This window comes from Ascaphus truei, chromosome 16 (assembly GCF_040206685.1).
Source record: "Ascaphus truei isolate aAscTru1 chromosome 16, aAscTru1.hap1, whole genome shotgun sequence".
NCBI classification, from domain to species: domain Eukaryota; kingdom Metazoa; phylum Chordata; class Amphibia; order Anura; family Ascaphidae; genus Ascaphus; species Ascaphus truei.
In genome coordinates this window covers 6,676,095-6,693,087 of record NC_134498.1, presented here as the reverse complement: position 1 = coordinate 6,693,087, position 16,993 = coordinate 6,676,095, and the positions used below count along the sequence as shown (strand labels likewise).

The window sequence follows — 16,993 nt, the reverse complement described above, 5'->3', positions numbered from 1 at the left end:
GTTCACCACATATATATATATGTATATATATATATATATCTATATATAGATATATATATCTCTCAAACACAGAATCAATTAACCAATCACCATCACCCAATTAAAAAAAACACAAAAAACCTGCAGCTCTGACGTTGTTGATTAAGCTTACATATGATACCTCCATACTGCTTAACTGATCACACAGCTGTGTATTGCATCCATAGCAACCCCTCTGTATATGGCAGGTTAACAGAGGGACTGTCTGTGGCTGTCTGCGCATGCGCATCTAAGCGCAGTGTCCTGCTCAATGCAAATGCTACCTCCGCCACGATTGCTGCGCTAGCAGAGGTCTGATCAAAATTAAGTTACTCCCCTGTCACGGGGGAAATGTGCCAATGCATTAGGGAGTGTATCAGCATGTAGGGGCTGCTGCTTACCTCGTATCCCCTTGTCAGTGTAACCGATCGCAACCTGCGCATGCGCATTGCGGAGGCTTCCCATGATTGTCATGGATACCAATGTGCCCTGCCGCGCATGTTCTACAGCGGGTCTGAACTCTGATGTCAGGGGCAGCAGGGAGAGGGTATCTAAAGAAATAAAGCAGCGTGTGCAGTGTGTGTGCAGTGTGCTGTGAGTGTAGCAATCAATGGGGAATATGTATATAATATATATATATATATATATATATATATATATATATATATATATATACATACACACACACAATCAACTGTAAATATTCATATATATAAGTATTAGCGTAGGGACCTGCTATAAAGACTTACCTTGACGTGGTTAGCAGGCTTGGCATTATTTGATCAAAGGATGTAAACCAAAAGTCTTCTTTTATCATATATATCTTTATTCGTCACATTACAGATGGTCATGTTTTCAGGATATCCCATCTTCAACACAGGTGGCTCAATCAGAGGCTCAGTCTTTGACTGAGCCACCTGTGCTGAAGCTGGGACTGACTGAGCCACCTGTGCTGAATCTGGGATAACCTGAACTGTTGGGTTGGGCTTGAGGACTGGAGTTGAGCACCACTGGTCTACATAAAACGTATCAGGATAGACTCATGGACCTCAACATTTAGAACTTGGAGGAGAGAACGAAGAAAGGGGGGTGGGTGGGGGGGTTACTGAAACGTTCAAATACTGTGTGTGAAGGTTGAGGTAAACCTATTTTAGAGCACACAGTTCAGGCAGGTTTAGAGGAAATGTGAAGCGCTCCGTCACGAATAAGGGTGGTGTATTTGTGGAATAGCCTCCTAACAGAGAGGGTATTACAGTAAGGGAATTCAAAATTGTCGAGTAACAAATAAGATCTGATGTTTTGCAACAGATTGGAAATTGGGTGTATTGAGTGGGCCCCTTTTTTTATCTCCTGTCAAACTCTGTCTCTGTCGTAGTGCTCGGTCCTTTTGAAATCTGTTCCTCTCACCATAGGGTGACTCAGTGATGCAATAACATCCGTTAAGGTATACACTCGCATCTAATAGACTGAGGAGCTCTGTAGTCCTAGGGTTCACCAGCAGATAAATTTACCCTACCTTGTTTTTTTTAATAAGGGTTTAGTGAACTTAAATGTAAAGGTGTGTGTGTGTGTCTATACTGTACAATAGGATATACATGTTTTGACCTCACTACTTTTTTTTCCCCCTTGCTCATTGATCTTTAAACTGTGTTTTACTCCCAGAAAAAAAAGAGCCTAGGACCGAAGTTAGCTTGGCTGCAAAGCCTTCCCCCCTTTGTAAAACAACGTTTTTTCGAAGACCCTTATCTGAGAGGCTCGGGATAATAGTTTTGTTGAGAAGCCTCAGACATTGGCATTTAAAACAGGTCTGTGCTTTATGGCGGGATGGAGCAAGTTAGGCCGCGTCCATAGTGGATCCGATGGCGCGAGCGCCAAATACAAACAACTGGAGGCCAATGCGCGTGTCCATAGATCGTTTGCGCCGAGGCGGCCAATGCATGGCGAGACAAACTTGTTTGAATTTGCAGCGCGACAGCCAGGTTATGTGTGCGGTTCAGCCAATGAGGGCGAACTGCTCACGTGACATCACGGGCACGCCACCATAGTGCAACATTGCAGGCCACGGATCTCTTAAAGTACAGACAATGCGCTCGGTCGCGAGCGCGCACCTACTATTGAGGCGGCCTTAGAATAAATGGCAGAGGTTGCTGCGTGTACACTACTGTAGGCTTTGGGCCTATTAAAAATCAAATCAAAAACAGTTGTGAAAAATTAAGAAATAAGGTTTGTCATCTTTTATAAGCATCACAATGAGATTCATTTCGTGATGGTTACCTTTTTGATTGGGGCTGGGGGGAGGGGGAATTGTACCTTTAAATTGTCCACTTGTGAGAGATGCTTTGAAAAACTCAACTTGCCAGCTGTGTGTGACATATTTACAAGGCAACACACAGAGTAAACCAGGACAATCAGCGCATCACCAGTGTGAAAGGCAAAAGGCTTGGGGAGAGGGGGTGCCGGATACCGTAACACTGTGGGGGAGGTGACTGAGCCTTGGACAAGGTGAGGGTCAGGGTGGCTGGCGTTCTGCCTGGATGAGTGTGACTGGAATAGATCATTATGAGGGTGTGTCCAAAGAGTAGATCAGGTGCAGTGGGTGCTCGGGGTGGCACATGCCTAGATGCAGGCATAAGCTCAAGGGTAGAGATTCCCAGGGTGGGGATGCCCAGGATGCAGGTGGTGGTCCTGCCTGTGTCATTGACCCTCCTTTTTTTTTTTCACTTCAGATATGATGCCTCTTCTTCACAATTACATCACAGTAGATACAGAGACTCTGCTGTCAAGCCCCAAACACCTGGAGATTATTTACACCATGTGTAAGAAGGTGAGCAGCTGTGTGTCAGTTGGACAAATGGAAAGGAGAACACACTGGGTGGGAGCACGGTGGGAATTAGGAGCCTGTGATTGCATGTGGGGGCTGAGCAACAGAGAATGTTACAAGTAATGTTTTCCACCATTCAGTTAAGCTTTGCAAGCAGTCTGCTTAGACATTGTTTTTGGAGGGCTCAATACTTGGATCCTGAAGGGTCCTGCAATTGCGGTGTAAGGGCAGAGACTGTGTGTGTTTGTGAGGGGGTGGGGCTCTGGTGAACTGTCATTTTGGTTGTAAGGCAAGAAGGGGCTTAGGGCAGCAGTGGGAGGTTGAAGGGGGTGAGGAAGAGGTGTAGCCTAGTGGTGCTTCTTTTCCACCCCTTTTGTGTCAGGTACTGACAGGGGAAGCCGGGGAAGATGCCGAGTGCCACGCAGCAAAGCTCCTGGAGGTCATTGTCTTGCACTGCAAAGGCCGAGGAATTGATCAGGTAATTTGGAACTGGGTGCTGCTAAGGCTCATTACCCCCCCCCCCCCCCCCCCACTCTGAGACATGCTGTCCATACTTCATTTTTTCGGATATATTTTCACAGATTCCTCTCTAGCACACTATATTACAATTAAACACTAACCCTAGCCAGCTGTGTGTGTGTGTGTGTGTGTGTGTGTGTGTGTGTGTGTGTGTGTGTGTGTGTGTGTGTGTGTGTGTGTGTGTGTGTGTGTGTGTGTGTGTGTGTGTGTGTGTGTGTGTGTGTGTGTGTGTGTGTGTGTGTGTGTGTGTCTGTCTGTGTTTCTCTGTCTCTCTCTGTGTTTTTCGATCTCTCTCTCTCTCTTTGTATCTATCTCTCTCTCGTCACTCTGTCTCTCTCTGTGTCTCATTTTCTTTTTCATTCCCCCCCCCCATCTGCTCTTCCCCCATTTCTCATGGTTAGGTTTGTTATCCAGAGCTGTTAATTACGTACTATTTCTAGACATTTTTCGCATGCCGTTTTTCCATCTGCATTCAAAGTTTGCTCTCTCTGTTAGAAGCGTAAAGATTTCAAACTTGCCATGGATATAAAAATAAACTAATTATTTTAACATGCAGTGACTCTATTATATGTTTGGTAGATACAGTATATATATATTTTACTGTGATTTTATTGCGTGTGTGTACTGAAAGATTTTTTGGCTTCTTTCCACTTTTATCAGATTGGTGAATAAATTGTACAGCAGTCATGAATCTAAAACCTTTTCGCAGAAGATATGTGCTTGTAACTGTTATTTGCCCATGTATTCCCTATAATTATGGAACATGTCAAATCCTAGTCCTTTATAAATAAGGATTCTGGGTTGTGGAGTAATGCACCTGTTATTTTGTGTTTTACCCACTGTGTGTGTGTGTGTGTGTGTGTGTGTGTGTGTGTGTGTGTGTGTGTGTGTGTACTGGAATTCCCTTCCCCTCAATACCACACTGTCTCTCTCTGGCTCTCTCCACCTTTAATGCCTATCTTCATACAGGCCCCCTTAATGAAGTATTTGGGTAGCTCCCTTGGCTAGTACTATACATCTCATATACATTTACAATCCCTCCTTGCAGTCGTACTTACCATAACACACTCCTACTGTGTCTGCAGGTTCTTCCTACTTGCCAGTTAGATTGTAAGCTCTTCGGAGCAGGGACTCCTTTCCTAATGTCATATTTTATTCTTATGTATCCAATTATGCTATTTGTATTGCTGCTGTAAAGCGCTACTGTATGTACATGGGGGCGCTATACAAATAAAGACATGCATACGTACGTTATAAGAGATAGAAGAGGGCTTTGGCTGTGCTAGCAATTGCTGCACATGGCCACGAGAAAAAAGGGTGCAGCCAGAGGAAATCACACCTTTCCCAGGTCTCAGATCACCAAGTTTACACACTAACTGAAGCAGTATTTAAAAATACTTAAAGGTGTCATATTTGGGTAAAAAAGCATCAATCAACTAGATGTAACTGTAGCCCTCTTTCTAGTGCTCTAGAGTAACTACGGGTACTGTACACACCTGTTGGCTCCAGGAGATCTGGGCCTCCGCTAGCTGGGAGCCTGGGGTAACAATTTTCTTATTGGCAGCGCCTCCACTTACCCAGGATCCCCATTGCGTAAGATTCCCTTGGGTAAGAACAATAGCTACACACATACGATTGTAACTGTTTACTGTAATTCTGATTGACTCTTATGGCATAGTTATGACAAGAACGCATGTAACACATCAACCAACTACTTAATATATATAACCCTGGTGGCTTGGCCACTCTCATAAGGAGAAATGTCAATGTCCTGTAACCGTGTGCCCCCACACCGTGTCCATGTAACTGTAATTATGTATATAGGCTCAGTCCTTTGGCCACTCCACTTAGTGTCCCCAAAGAGTGTTCCCTAAGGCGGGATCAGCGCCTGTTGACCGGTGTTGGTGCACTTTAGTAAATACCTTCCGGTCACTGGGGTGACCGGTAACAACTTCAAAAAGGATCCGCCGATCCAGCGCAGTCTCTCACGATTTCACGATGCACAGCAGCCTGGTCCCAGACGACTAGCACCAACCTCGGCTCCGCACACTTTGTCCCTATCTGCTATACAGTAAGGGCTGATGTAGCTATCACTACAGGGCGTCCCTGCAGCACCACAATCTACGGTGACTCAGGGAGTATCCTGGGGCCTACGGGGAAGATCTAGCCTATGCAGGTGGGTCACGAAACCCCCTGCACCCACACTACCTGTCCCCTTGCTCCTCCGGTGCCCTCTGACTAGCGTGGCCTCTCCCCCACACTTACCTTTCCGCCCTCCTATTCGCTCCCTGGCGTCAGGTGACTTCGCTAAGGCTCCTGGGAGTCGTAGTTACTGGCTGAGCCTCTTATTGGCCAGCCGTTCGCGCACTGCGCATGCGCGACCTCTCGCCGCTCTTACAGTGCCCCTAACTATTGCGCAACAATATGGCGGCGCCCTATGCTGTCGGGCCGCCGCGGAACCTTTTAAACACTCCCTCTGGAGACACGCTGCAGCGAAGGGAAAGCAAACTAAGACATCCCTACATAACCCATTGAACATGTCACTGGCATTAGTTCACTTTAAAGTTCATCAGGACCAAACCTTTGTGATATATGTAATTGTATGTTTATTTTTATTTATATAGCGCTACAAGTGTACTCGGCACAAAGAATACAGTACAGGGAATTATAATAATACAATAAGTGCAGCAAAATCAGACAATAGGAAAGTAAATCCCTGCCTGAAGAGCTTACAATCTAAATGCGATGTTGGCAGACTTGCAGAGATAGCAGATGAGGAAATAAGTGCTGTAGATGGCAGTGCTTGGATTCAATGGTTGGTAGGAGTGACTGTGGGTGTGGGACAGTAGCCGTGAGTGCAGGCTCTTGGGGTGCTTGATTTGTGAGGCGAGTTTTAAAGGTTAGTCAGTATTAACACAATTAGCAGGGGAAGAGGTGGCAGAGAGGCGTGGGCGAGAGCAGGTGTGTATATGGCTGGGTAATATTTCATTTATTACCACATTTGGCTTTCAGCATTTAGATTCTAAGCTCTGAGGAACAGGGCGCTCATCACCTTTTTGTATTTCTTTGTGCTTTTTTTGTCCGTATTTGGTTTGTTATTCTGTTTGTCATTGATATCATCCTGTTCCCCCATTGTACCGCGCTGTGGAATATGTTGGCGCTTTATTCGGTGATAATGATAATAGATGGGTCACATATACCAGAAGACATTCCTAATCTTTGCATTCGAATAGCTCTTTGGGCTCTCTGTTCCACTGCTACCCTGGAAGTCTTTAATGCATTTGCTGAGTGGCCGTGTCTTTTTCTTTAGTGTATCCCACTCTTCGTGGAGGCCGTGCTGGAGAGATTAACACGAGGCGTTAAGTCCAGTCAGCTGCGGACCATGTGCCTGCAGGTGGTCATTGCATCTCTGTATTATAACCCAGCTCTGCTCCTGAACACCTTGGAACAAATTCGCTTCCCTCACAGCTCCGAGCCCATCACTGCACAGTTTGTCAATCAGTGGGTGAATGATACAGACTGCTTCCTGGGGCAAGTAAAGCTGACCGTTTCAGAACTTCATATATGGAGGGTACATGTGTGCATTGATCGTGTCGCTGTGATGTGTACTGAAGATTCTCTTGCAAATTATGACCTGTCGCCCATCTTAAAGCAACAATCCCCACTACTTAACCTTGTTTTTCTGCTGTTTTAAAAAAAAAAAATTTAACAAACTCTGAAACTGGAGGGTCCCTGTAGCTCGGGGGTAGGGGACGGTGGAGGTGGTGTGCAACTCTAGTCCTCAAGGGCCACCGGGATAAGATTATTTGGAAGGAGTAACAGAGCACTACTGAATGTATCCAAAATTGAAAAAAAAAACTATTATGAAAGGGAAAGTGTGTTTTCCATGAAAAAAAAAGCTCTGTGTGCTGTGCACGCGCATAGTAAGTGAAACTTCTTTGACTTTTGTCACAGAAATTGTATTTGTATTGGTGATGTTTTAATTAAAAATCAAAAGACAATTTCATTGACAAAACGCAAATACATTTGACTTATAATGCGCGTGCTCGGCACACATCCCCTGTATTAGCTATTTGCACTGAGTGTGAATATGTGTGTCAGTGTGTGTGTATGTCAGTAAGTGTGTGTGTAAGTCAGTCAGTCAGTGTGTGTGTCAGTCTGTGTAAGTGAGTCAGTGTGTGTGTGTGTATGTATGTGTGTCAGTCAGTGTGTGTCAGTCAGTGTGTGTATGTGAGTCAGTGTGTGTATGTGAGTCAGTGTGTGCATGTGAGTCAGTGTGGGGGTCAGTCAGTGTGTGTGTGTGGGGGTCAGTCAGTGTGTGTGGGGGTCAGTCAGTGTGTGTGTGTGGGGGGGTCAGTCAGTGTGTGTGTGGGGGGGTCAGTCAGTGTGTGTCCTGCAGCCAACGCGTTTCGCACTAAAAAAAAAAGAGCTTTCTCAAGGCATCTATTTTCCTAAGCTCAAGGGCCGCCACCAGGTTAGGTTTTCAGGATATCCCTACTCTTTACAGGTGTCTTAGTCATTATGACTGAGCCACCTGTGCTGAAGCAGGGATATCTTGGAAACATAACGTGTTGGTGGCCCTGTAGTACTGGAGTTGGACACCCCTGCTGTAACTGAACCCTAACCCCCGGGTTCCTGAGATATTTCCCATTTTTGTACCTGTATGTTTGGACCATTTTGTGTAATCCACATGGCTGCCATCCAAGGCTCACTCCTTCAGACCAAATAGGAATCATCAATGTCATCAGGGCAGGACACAGTGGCTTCCTATTGGACGATTCAGTTACCTTTTTATGTGCCAGTAAAATTAAAGCTAAGTATCACGGGTACCATGTGGTCCCAGGAGCTAAGAACAGTATGGATCCGCACCAGTAGGCACGTTGGTTCAGATTTTGGACAAAGAAAAGATTCTCAATATAGGGGGAATGCTGCATTAATGCTTCTATTGTATGCGTTGAGCCATCACTAATGGTGATATTTGTGATGTATGTGATGAGTCGCCACTCGTGCTGGGGTTTGTACCAATGAGCCGTAATTCATGATAATGTGGGGAATTTGATAGAAGCTTCTTAGCAGTATTTTTTGTCAGGCTCTATGCACCATGTCTGTCTTATGATCTGCTGCTTGTCTTGTAGGCTGCATGACCGGAAAGTGTGTATAATAGGACTCAGCATTCTGATGGAGCTTTCAAACCGACCGCCATCAGTCGACGCTGTTGTTTCCCTCATTGTACCTACGATTCTGCTTCTCTTCCTTGGGCTGAGACAGGTGTGTGCAAGCCGTGAGCAGCCTGACCAGCGGCCATCCTTGCAGGACCCAAAGACTGAGACTGAGGAAAACGGTAAGAACCTCTGGCTCACTCCTTTCTCAGGAAGGGAGACAGGCTCTGGGTGTACTGAGACCGACTGGTATACCAGGAATGTTCTGAGATGGTAATATATTTGCAACATTAGGAAAAAAGCACAGCTGTGACATCCCAGAATCCTCTGTCCTCGGTCCTAAGCACACTTTAATAATAAAGCCATCAATTATTGGGAAGATAATGATAGAGCATTAAGCTTGTAGCCTGGGAAAGACTAGCTAATCTTCACATTGGGATTCAGGATTTTAACTTGCCTTTGTCAACAGACTTCTTATTTTTAAACACTGTATGTAACTCCTAACAAAAATAATCTATTTGGAACAAAAAGGTATTATATGTTGCATTACAATAGAGAATTGCAGGCTTCATCCTGCATGTTAAAAGAAGCATATTAATAAGACATGGCTAGGGATCGATTTGTAGGGTTGTACTGTATGTAGCATTACAGGGAAAACAAAGAAGGGTTCAAAGGATATACAGTACATTGGTAGTGTGTTTTTCTGTTGCTTATGTAAATAGTTTAACACCCCTACAGCACTCGCATAGAAAGAATACATGGTCATATTAAAACAAGTGTTACGTGAGCATCACAAAAAGACCATGTCTCGATTTTAACACACAAAATATTCACAGGGAATAAACTATCATTTAAAAAAATTCTGCGAAATAAATATATCGGGATTGCATTCGTGTAGCTGCAGCAATATTTGTAACACGTATGTGCCATTCTTTCCAGGAGATGGAGTTTGGGATTTGTGTATACAAAATGTGTGTCTGTTACTGCAAGAAGAAACCATTGTGAAAGATGGCATTTCGTGTGTGTGTGTGTGTGTATAAAACATTGGTATGAGTCGAATTTAACACAATATATGTGTATGCATAGTGTTGTGTTGCATGAGGTCTTACGTGTGTGTGTGTGTGTGTGTGTGTGTCGGAGGAGCTGCAATTCTCCCTTGGTGACGGGCTGTAAACATGCTGAACATGCTTTCTGCTTTTCAAGAGGAAATTCCGAGTGATGAGGAGGAAGGAAACGGGTTAGGTCAGGCCATGCAGGAGAACCTCGGGCAAGAGGAAGAGGACGACTGGGACGATGAAGTTCTGGAGGAGACTGCCTTGGAGGGATTCAGTACTCCTTTGGACTCTGTAGATGCCCTTGATGAATACCAGTTCTTTACAGAAGCTTTGCTCAGTACGTTACTTTTTAGTGTGGTTCGGCACAAAAATGAAAGTGGGGTTAAGTGGGGAAATTCTTCTAATTAAAGGGCTTGGAGGAGAGAGACCGGAGGAGCTCTGTATAAAAGCAATTTTGTTGGCAAGAAGTTCTGACACATTGTGCCATTTTGCTGGAGCGTAGCTGCATCAAACAAATGTAAGAAATCGTCTCTTACATCTGGTGCAGAATATTAGAAGGCACAAGCTTATACCACTATCACATTTTTGTTTTTCGTTTTACACCGATTAAAGGGAGAAGAGGTGAGACATGGAGGTGCAGAATTTGACACATCTCATTATATTCTGAGTTATGTATCTCATACTGTCAGTTCCCAAGTATCAAACAAGCCCATGGAACAAGACGAAGAGCAAAGTGCTTGATGCATTGACGCATGCAGGTGCAAGATGGAAACCATGCTTACATTTTGCTCCAAAATTGCTTTGATACATCGCTCCCATGGTATTTAGAGAAGACGGCACAGCGAAATATTTTAGGGCATGTCGGGCTTTAAGGGCAGTTTAGAAAAAGAAATTAAGTGGAGGCGCAATGGAAAAATGGAATCAACTTTATATTCACCTTCAAAGTGAGTGGTCAATAGTAATTAAAATATACATATATGGTGCACTACTAATGCAAAAACATACATTAAATACATAAACAATTGTTAAAAGTGATATTGCTAAATATCATATAGCTGAACTGGTAAAAGTGTGTAAAGGTCAGAGTTGCCTGTGAGAAAGGTGGTAGCCTTAAATGCTGCTGGCTGTCAGCTCCTGCATGCTCCTTCCTCTCTGGGGATAACGCCTAGACCGTCCCAGCTACCCTTCCAAGCTGCAATACGGCGACTCTGGAGGTGAACCGAAGGAGAAAATTGGAAGACGCCCAGGACGGTCCCATCTGACAGCACACCAAGGTGATCCACGGCCCCCGCCTACTCACGGAGGTAGTGAGTCCCAGCAGTGTGAGCGCCCGATCCAGCCCTGTGACAGGACGGTCCAGGCGTTAACCCCAGAGAGGAAGGAGTCTTTGCCTGATTTCACTGTGAAATATACTCAGTGACATTTAAATCACCCAGGTGATGCTTTTCGAACAAAAGTAGCACCTAGTAATGGGCATCAGGGATATTGGCCTCACGAGAAGCTGTGAAATACAGCCTGCCAATGTCCTAGTAAAAGGGACATTCCACGGCATGCATCTTCCAGACTGTTATAAGCTGTACATACGCATGGATGTGATGAGACTGTCTTGTTTAGGGGTGCAGGGCCAAGATCTCTCGTGGTATCACTCGCTGACAGCCCCGCTAAGTAATGATCAGAAGAAACACCTGCATGAAATCTACTCAATGGCCGAGCAAAGGAAGAATGCAGCAGGTCAGTCACTTCAAAGGAGCCAAAGATGATGGGGGTTGGGGCTCTAGCAGGATAGTGAGAATCCCAGCATATATCGCCCCCTAGACTTAAATACAGAACAGTATCCTGCAGTGATCAAAAACTCGGTGACAAAAGTCAAATAGACATTTAAAGTCTTAATGATGCAGATATAATGCACAACGTTTCGGGGGAAATCCCTTCCAGAGCTGTACGATTATGCACCCAAAGAAGGGATTTTTCCCGAATCTTTGTGCATTATGTCTGCATCACTAAGACTTTAAATGTCTATTTGACTTTTGTCACTGAGTTTTTGAGCGCCGCAGGATACGGTTCTGTATTTAAATGTCCTCATCCCGGCAGATTTTCCTCATCTCCACCATGCTTTCGGTTCTCTAATGCACGTCAGTCACTCCCACAATGGCAAAATACATATATGAAACCTCAAACAGGCGCTTCCTATGTGAAATAACTTGTGATTTTCTTGTGATAAATGAATGGGAAATATTTGTGTTCAAATATATCTACAAATTATATAGTTGATGTGATTACGTGTAAATAAATTCAATCATGATCCAAAAATGTGTATATACCAGTAAAACCATTAATGAGATTTAGGACTTTGTGTATTCAGCAGCTTAAACTCAGAGAAACTGTCCAAGATAGATCCTGAAACAGTATTTTTGTAGTGTGTGTGGGAAGCGCTAAATCTCCTCTGCACCAGATAACTGTTATAATAATCCATTTAGAGAAAACCATAAAAGGAGGAGCGTACCACACTCTCTACAAAAATACACACGAGCAGCTAAATGTAGAAGGTTCAGCCAGTTGCGGGGGCTGAATTAACTGATCCATATTATGTTACTGTACACTGGCGACACACTTTATTCGAGCACGGCTAGTCCCGCGAATTCGGGTATACTCGGGTGTATTCAGGTTTCTGATATTTTTCAGCCAGAGTGCATTGCGTTATTTTCCGGCAGGAATTTAAGCTTTTTATTCCGGCTGGTTACAATACTGCAATGCCGTCAAAATACACATGGTGGCGCTTGCGAGCTATTCTCTGTGAAGCCGTCCCCTATAATGAATTGTAATGCAGTATATATATATATATATATATATATATATATATATATATATATATACTGTATAACAACAACCCCTGTAAGCCCTAACATACAGTACTGTACTGTACTGTATATGCACATACATAAATGATACTACAGTACTGTATGGGCGGCGGGGGCGAGATGTGTTTGCAGCAGAGAGAGATCCGCTGCTCTCTCTCTGCGCAAACATCCACACATTAAAAATTATTTGAAATACATTTTTATTGATAGTGTAGATGTGCAGGGGGTCTCCGGAGCTGAACCGCGGTGGTTTTAGGTCTGGGGACCCCGTGCCCCCCGAGATACAGGCCCCTTTAGGGGGTGCCGGTATCCAGCTCTGCGTTAAAAGCCCCGATCACGTGACCGCGGCCTGTAAACCAAGCAGAGCAGAGGGATACCGGCACCCCCTAAAGGGGCCTGTATCTCGGGGGGCACGGGGTCCCCAGACCTGAAACCTGTGCGCTTCTGCTCTGGAGACCCCCTGCACATGTACACTATCAATAAAACACATACAATATACAGTATAAATAAACACTCGTTCTTTACCTTAGCGTCTATGCGCTATGGTAAAGAAGCATCATTTCTGTATTTTAATAATATTGTACAGTGAGCAGGGGGTTCCCTGAGCCAGAAATTAATGCTCAGGGAACCCCCCTGCTCCTGATCAATATTATTAAAAATACGGAAAATGCTGCGTCATTACCATAGCGGATAGCCGCTAAGGCAATGAAGGGGTTAACCCACCGTGCCCGCTTTATTGTGTGTAGTGGGGATGGGTGAGGGGGGTATTTGGCCCTTGGTGTGAGTTTAGGACTTGCGGGAGGGGGGGGGGGGGTTGCGGGTGCACTTAACCCCTTCACGATCGTAGCAGTTAATACCGCTACGGTCATGAAGGGGTTAAGCCCTCCCGCTACCCCACCCCCCCCCCCCCCGCAAGCCCTCCCCAACCATCGTTGGGGCGAATACCCCATTCACCCACCCTCCCGCTACCCACAATAAAAAAATACACACACACAGCAGCCGCCAAAAAATAAATAAATAAATGACAATAAATACATTGGAAATACATTTTTATTGATAGTGTAGATGTGCAGGGGGTCTCCGGAGCTGAACCGCGGTGGTTTTAGGTCTGGGGACCCCGTGCCCCCCGAGATACAGGCCCCTTTAGGGGGTGCCGGTAGCCCTCTGCTTGGTTTAAAGGTCCCGATCACGTGATCGCGGCCTGTAAACCAAGCAGAGCAGAGGGATACCGGCACCCCCTAAAGGGGCCTGTATCTCGGGGGGCACGGGGTCCCCAGACCTAAAACCACCGCGGTTCAGCTCCGGAGACCCCCTGCACATGTACACTATCAATAAAAATGTATTTCAAATGTATTTATTGTCATTTATTTATTTATATTTATTTATTAATTGTGCTGCTGCTGCTGCAAGTCGTAAACTCACACCAAGGGCCAAACACCCCCCTCAACCCCAATAAAAAAAATTCACGCACAGCAGCCCCACAATTAATAAATAAATCTAAATAAATAAATAAATAAAATCTATGTAAAACCCCCTCCCCCTATTCTCGCTTTTAAAACGCCCTGCCTTCTCTCTAATCTATGTAAAAAAAACCTCCCCCTATCCCCCTATCCCCCTATTGTGTGTGTGCGTTAAGCTTCCCTGCAAGCTATGTAAAAAAAACCTCCCCCTATTGTGTGTGTGTTTAAATCTGTCTGGCCTGTGTTTCTGAGTGCTGAGTGCTCTGCGTTTAAAGGTCCCGATCACGTGATCGCGGCCTGTAAACCAAGCAGAGCAGAGGGATACCGGCACCCCCTAAAGGGGCCTGTATCTCGGGGGGCACGGGGTCCCCAGACCTGAAACCTGTGCGCTTCAGCTCCGGAGACCCCCTGCACATGTACACTATCAATAAAAATGTATTTCAAATGTATTTATTGTCATTTATTTATTTATATTTATTTATTAATTGTGCTGCTGCTGCTGCAAGTCGTAAACTCACACCAAGGGCCAAACACCCCCCTCACCCCCAATAAAAAAAATTCACGCACAGCAGCCCCACAATTAATAAATAAATCTAAATAAATAAATAAATAAAATCTATGTAAAACCCCCTCCCCCTATTCTCGCTTTTAAAACGCCCTGCCTTCTCTCTAATCTATGTAAAAAAAACCTCCCCCTATCCCCCTATCCCCCTATTGTGTGTGTGCGTTAAGCTTCCCTGCAAGCTATGTAAAAAAAACCTCCCCCTATTGTGTGTGTGTTTAAATCTGTCTGGCCTGTGTTTCTGAGTGCTGAGTGCTCTGCGTTTAACCAAGCAGAGCAGAGGGATACCGGCACCCCCTAAAGGGGCCTGTATCTCGGGGGGCACGGGGTCCCCAGACCTGAAACCTGTGCGCTTCAGCTCCGGAGACCCCCTGCACATGTACACTATCAATAAAAATGTATTTCAAATGTATTTATTGTCATTTATTTATTTATTTATTTATATTTATTTATTAATTGTGCTGCTGCTGCTGCAAGTCGTAAACTCACACCAAGGGCCAAACACCCCCCTCACCCCCAATAAAAAAAATTCACGCACAGCAGCCCCACAATTAATAAATAAATCTAAATAAATAAATAAATAAAGACATGAAGAGAAATAAATATATACTGTACAGTATATACACTGTATATATATATATATATATATATATATATATATATATATATATATATATATATATACAGTATACATATATACACTGTGTATATATACTGTATATATATATATATATATATATATATATATATATATATATATATATATACATACTGTATGTGAGTGAAAAGAGAAAAAAGTAACCCGTATGGGAGCACTCAGGTATGCAATTGATATATTTGTTTATTTATTTGACACAGTGCAAAAAGGGATGAATAAACAGTACATGATTTAAAAACACTTAAAAAAGAGGCATGGACCCTTAAACACTAATGAACAGCACTAGGGAACGACACACACTGTCAACCCTAAACATGAAAAGGATAGTGACTCAAAAAACACTAGGGAGAATCAAAGTGAATCACAATACAGTAGGTTACTGGGTTTAAAGGCACCTACAGTATACAACGCTAAGGATAATGCACACTACAATACCAAAAAGTATTTTAACCAAGCAAGTAAACCAAAATCAATATATACTGTAAGTAACAACCAGAAAAGACAATTTAAAACCAAACTAACCCTTACAATACCAAGGATTACATCTATCTAATTGTAAAAAACCTTATACAGTACATTATACACAGCATTGTTTAAAAACCCCTTCCCCCCTAATGTTTGTGTTAAGCAGATTACACTGAAGGGAGAGAGATATAAAGGCCTAAAGCCCCTTCCCCCCCTAATGTTTCTGTTAAGTAGATTACACTGAAGGGAGAGAGATATAAAGGCCTAAAGCCCCTTCCCCCCTAATGTTTGTGTTAAGCAGATTACACTGAAGGGAGAGAGATATAAAGGCCTAAAGCCCCTTCCCCCCCTAATGTTTCTGTTAAGTAGATTACACTGAAGGGAGAGAGATATAAAGGCCTAAAGCCCCTTCCCCCCTAATGTTTGTGTTAAGCAGATTACACTGAAGGGAGAGAGATATAAAGGCCTAAAGCCCCTTCCCCCCCTAATGTTTCTGTTAAGTAGATTACACTGAAGGGAGAGAGATATAAAGGCCTAAAGCCTTACCTGCATTGGTAAACCCTCCCTGCATTGGTAAACCCTCCCTGCATTGATGTCGTGTAGTGTACAGTACAGTATGTAAATGTGGGGAGGAGGGGGGCCCAATGTGCATAATGTACTGTGAGGTCTAACCACCCTCACCCCCTACCCACATACTGTACCGTTACCCCCCCCCCCCCCCCCCCCCATCCTGGCCATGGCCCCTCACGCACAGCAGCTCCACAATTAATAAATAAATCTAAATAAATACAGTACATGAAGAGAAATAAATATATACTTTATATATAAATGTGAGTTTATAACTAAAATAAAGAATATTATTTCTAGGGGCCCTAGAACAGAAGTTCCCACGCCAATTTCGCGCTCATTGCTCTTTTTTTTGCTCTTTTTTTACAATGTTGCTGGTCTTGCGGCTTTGCAGTATGCAAGCAAAAAGCGCAGTGTATGAAGTCTGGGTGAGCGCTTTCCACATTTGATGCCTACGGCACCTTCCCATTTCTACACACTTCAATACCTGCACAGTTGGTAGCGCTTTCCATCCCAGCTACCATTCTGGATTTTCACCTCTCACAGGCCATTCTTGCCCGAGTCTGTCCTATCAGACAGGGGCATTAACCTGTATCCACACCACCTGGACAATTTCTCTCTGTCAGAGACTTGTGCTATTTATTTTATATATTTTTGTGTAATTATTCATGCAAATTTATGCTCATTTCATATGTGGTTTTCAACATAAAGTGGCTGCTGGGCCTGATCCTAACTCATACAGTATACAGTAGCGCTTCCCTGTTTGTTAGTTTATTGCAAGCAAAAAGCAGTTTGTAGTACTGAGTGTGAGATAAATTACTGTATTTATCAGTGTTGTTCAAAGAGAGTTG

At 44.0% G+C, this 16,993-nt stretch overlaps 1 protein-coding gene across 1 annotated transcript in view; it reads left to right on the top strand.

Moving 5' to 3' along the window:
- The window catches only part of LOC142467270 (importin-8-like), a 17,154-nt gene extending 5,738 nt beyond the window's left edge, over positions 1-11,416 (top strand). Inside the window, exons 3-8 of the mRNA XM_075572748.1 lie at positions 2,745-2,842; positions 3,222-3,317; positions 6,669-6,889; positions 8,494-8,699; positions 9,721-9,909; positions 11,187-11,416. Of these exons, the coding sequence (XP_075428863.1) occupies positions 2,747-2,842; positions 3,222-3,317; positions 6,669-6,889; positions 8,494-8,699; positions 9,721-9,909; positions 11,187-11,332 (954 nt within the window). The 5' untranslated portion in view covers positions 2,745-2,746 and the 3' untranslated portion in view covers positions 11,333-11,416. The remainder of the gene's footprint in view (positions 1-2,744; positions 2,843-3,221; positions 3,318-6,668; positions 6,890-8,493; positions 8,700-9,720; positions 9,910-11,186) is intronic.
- The last annotated feature ends 5,577 nt before the right edge of the window (positions 11,417-16,993 follow it).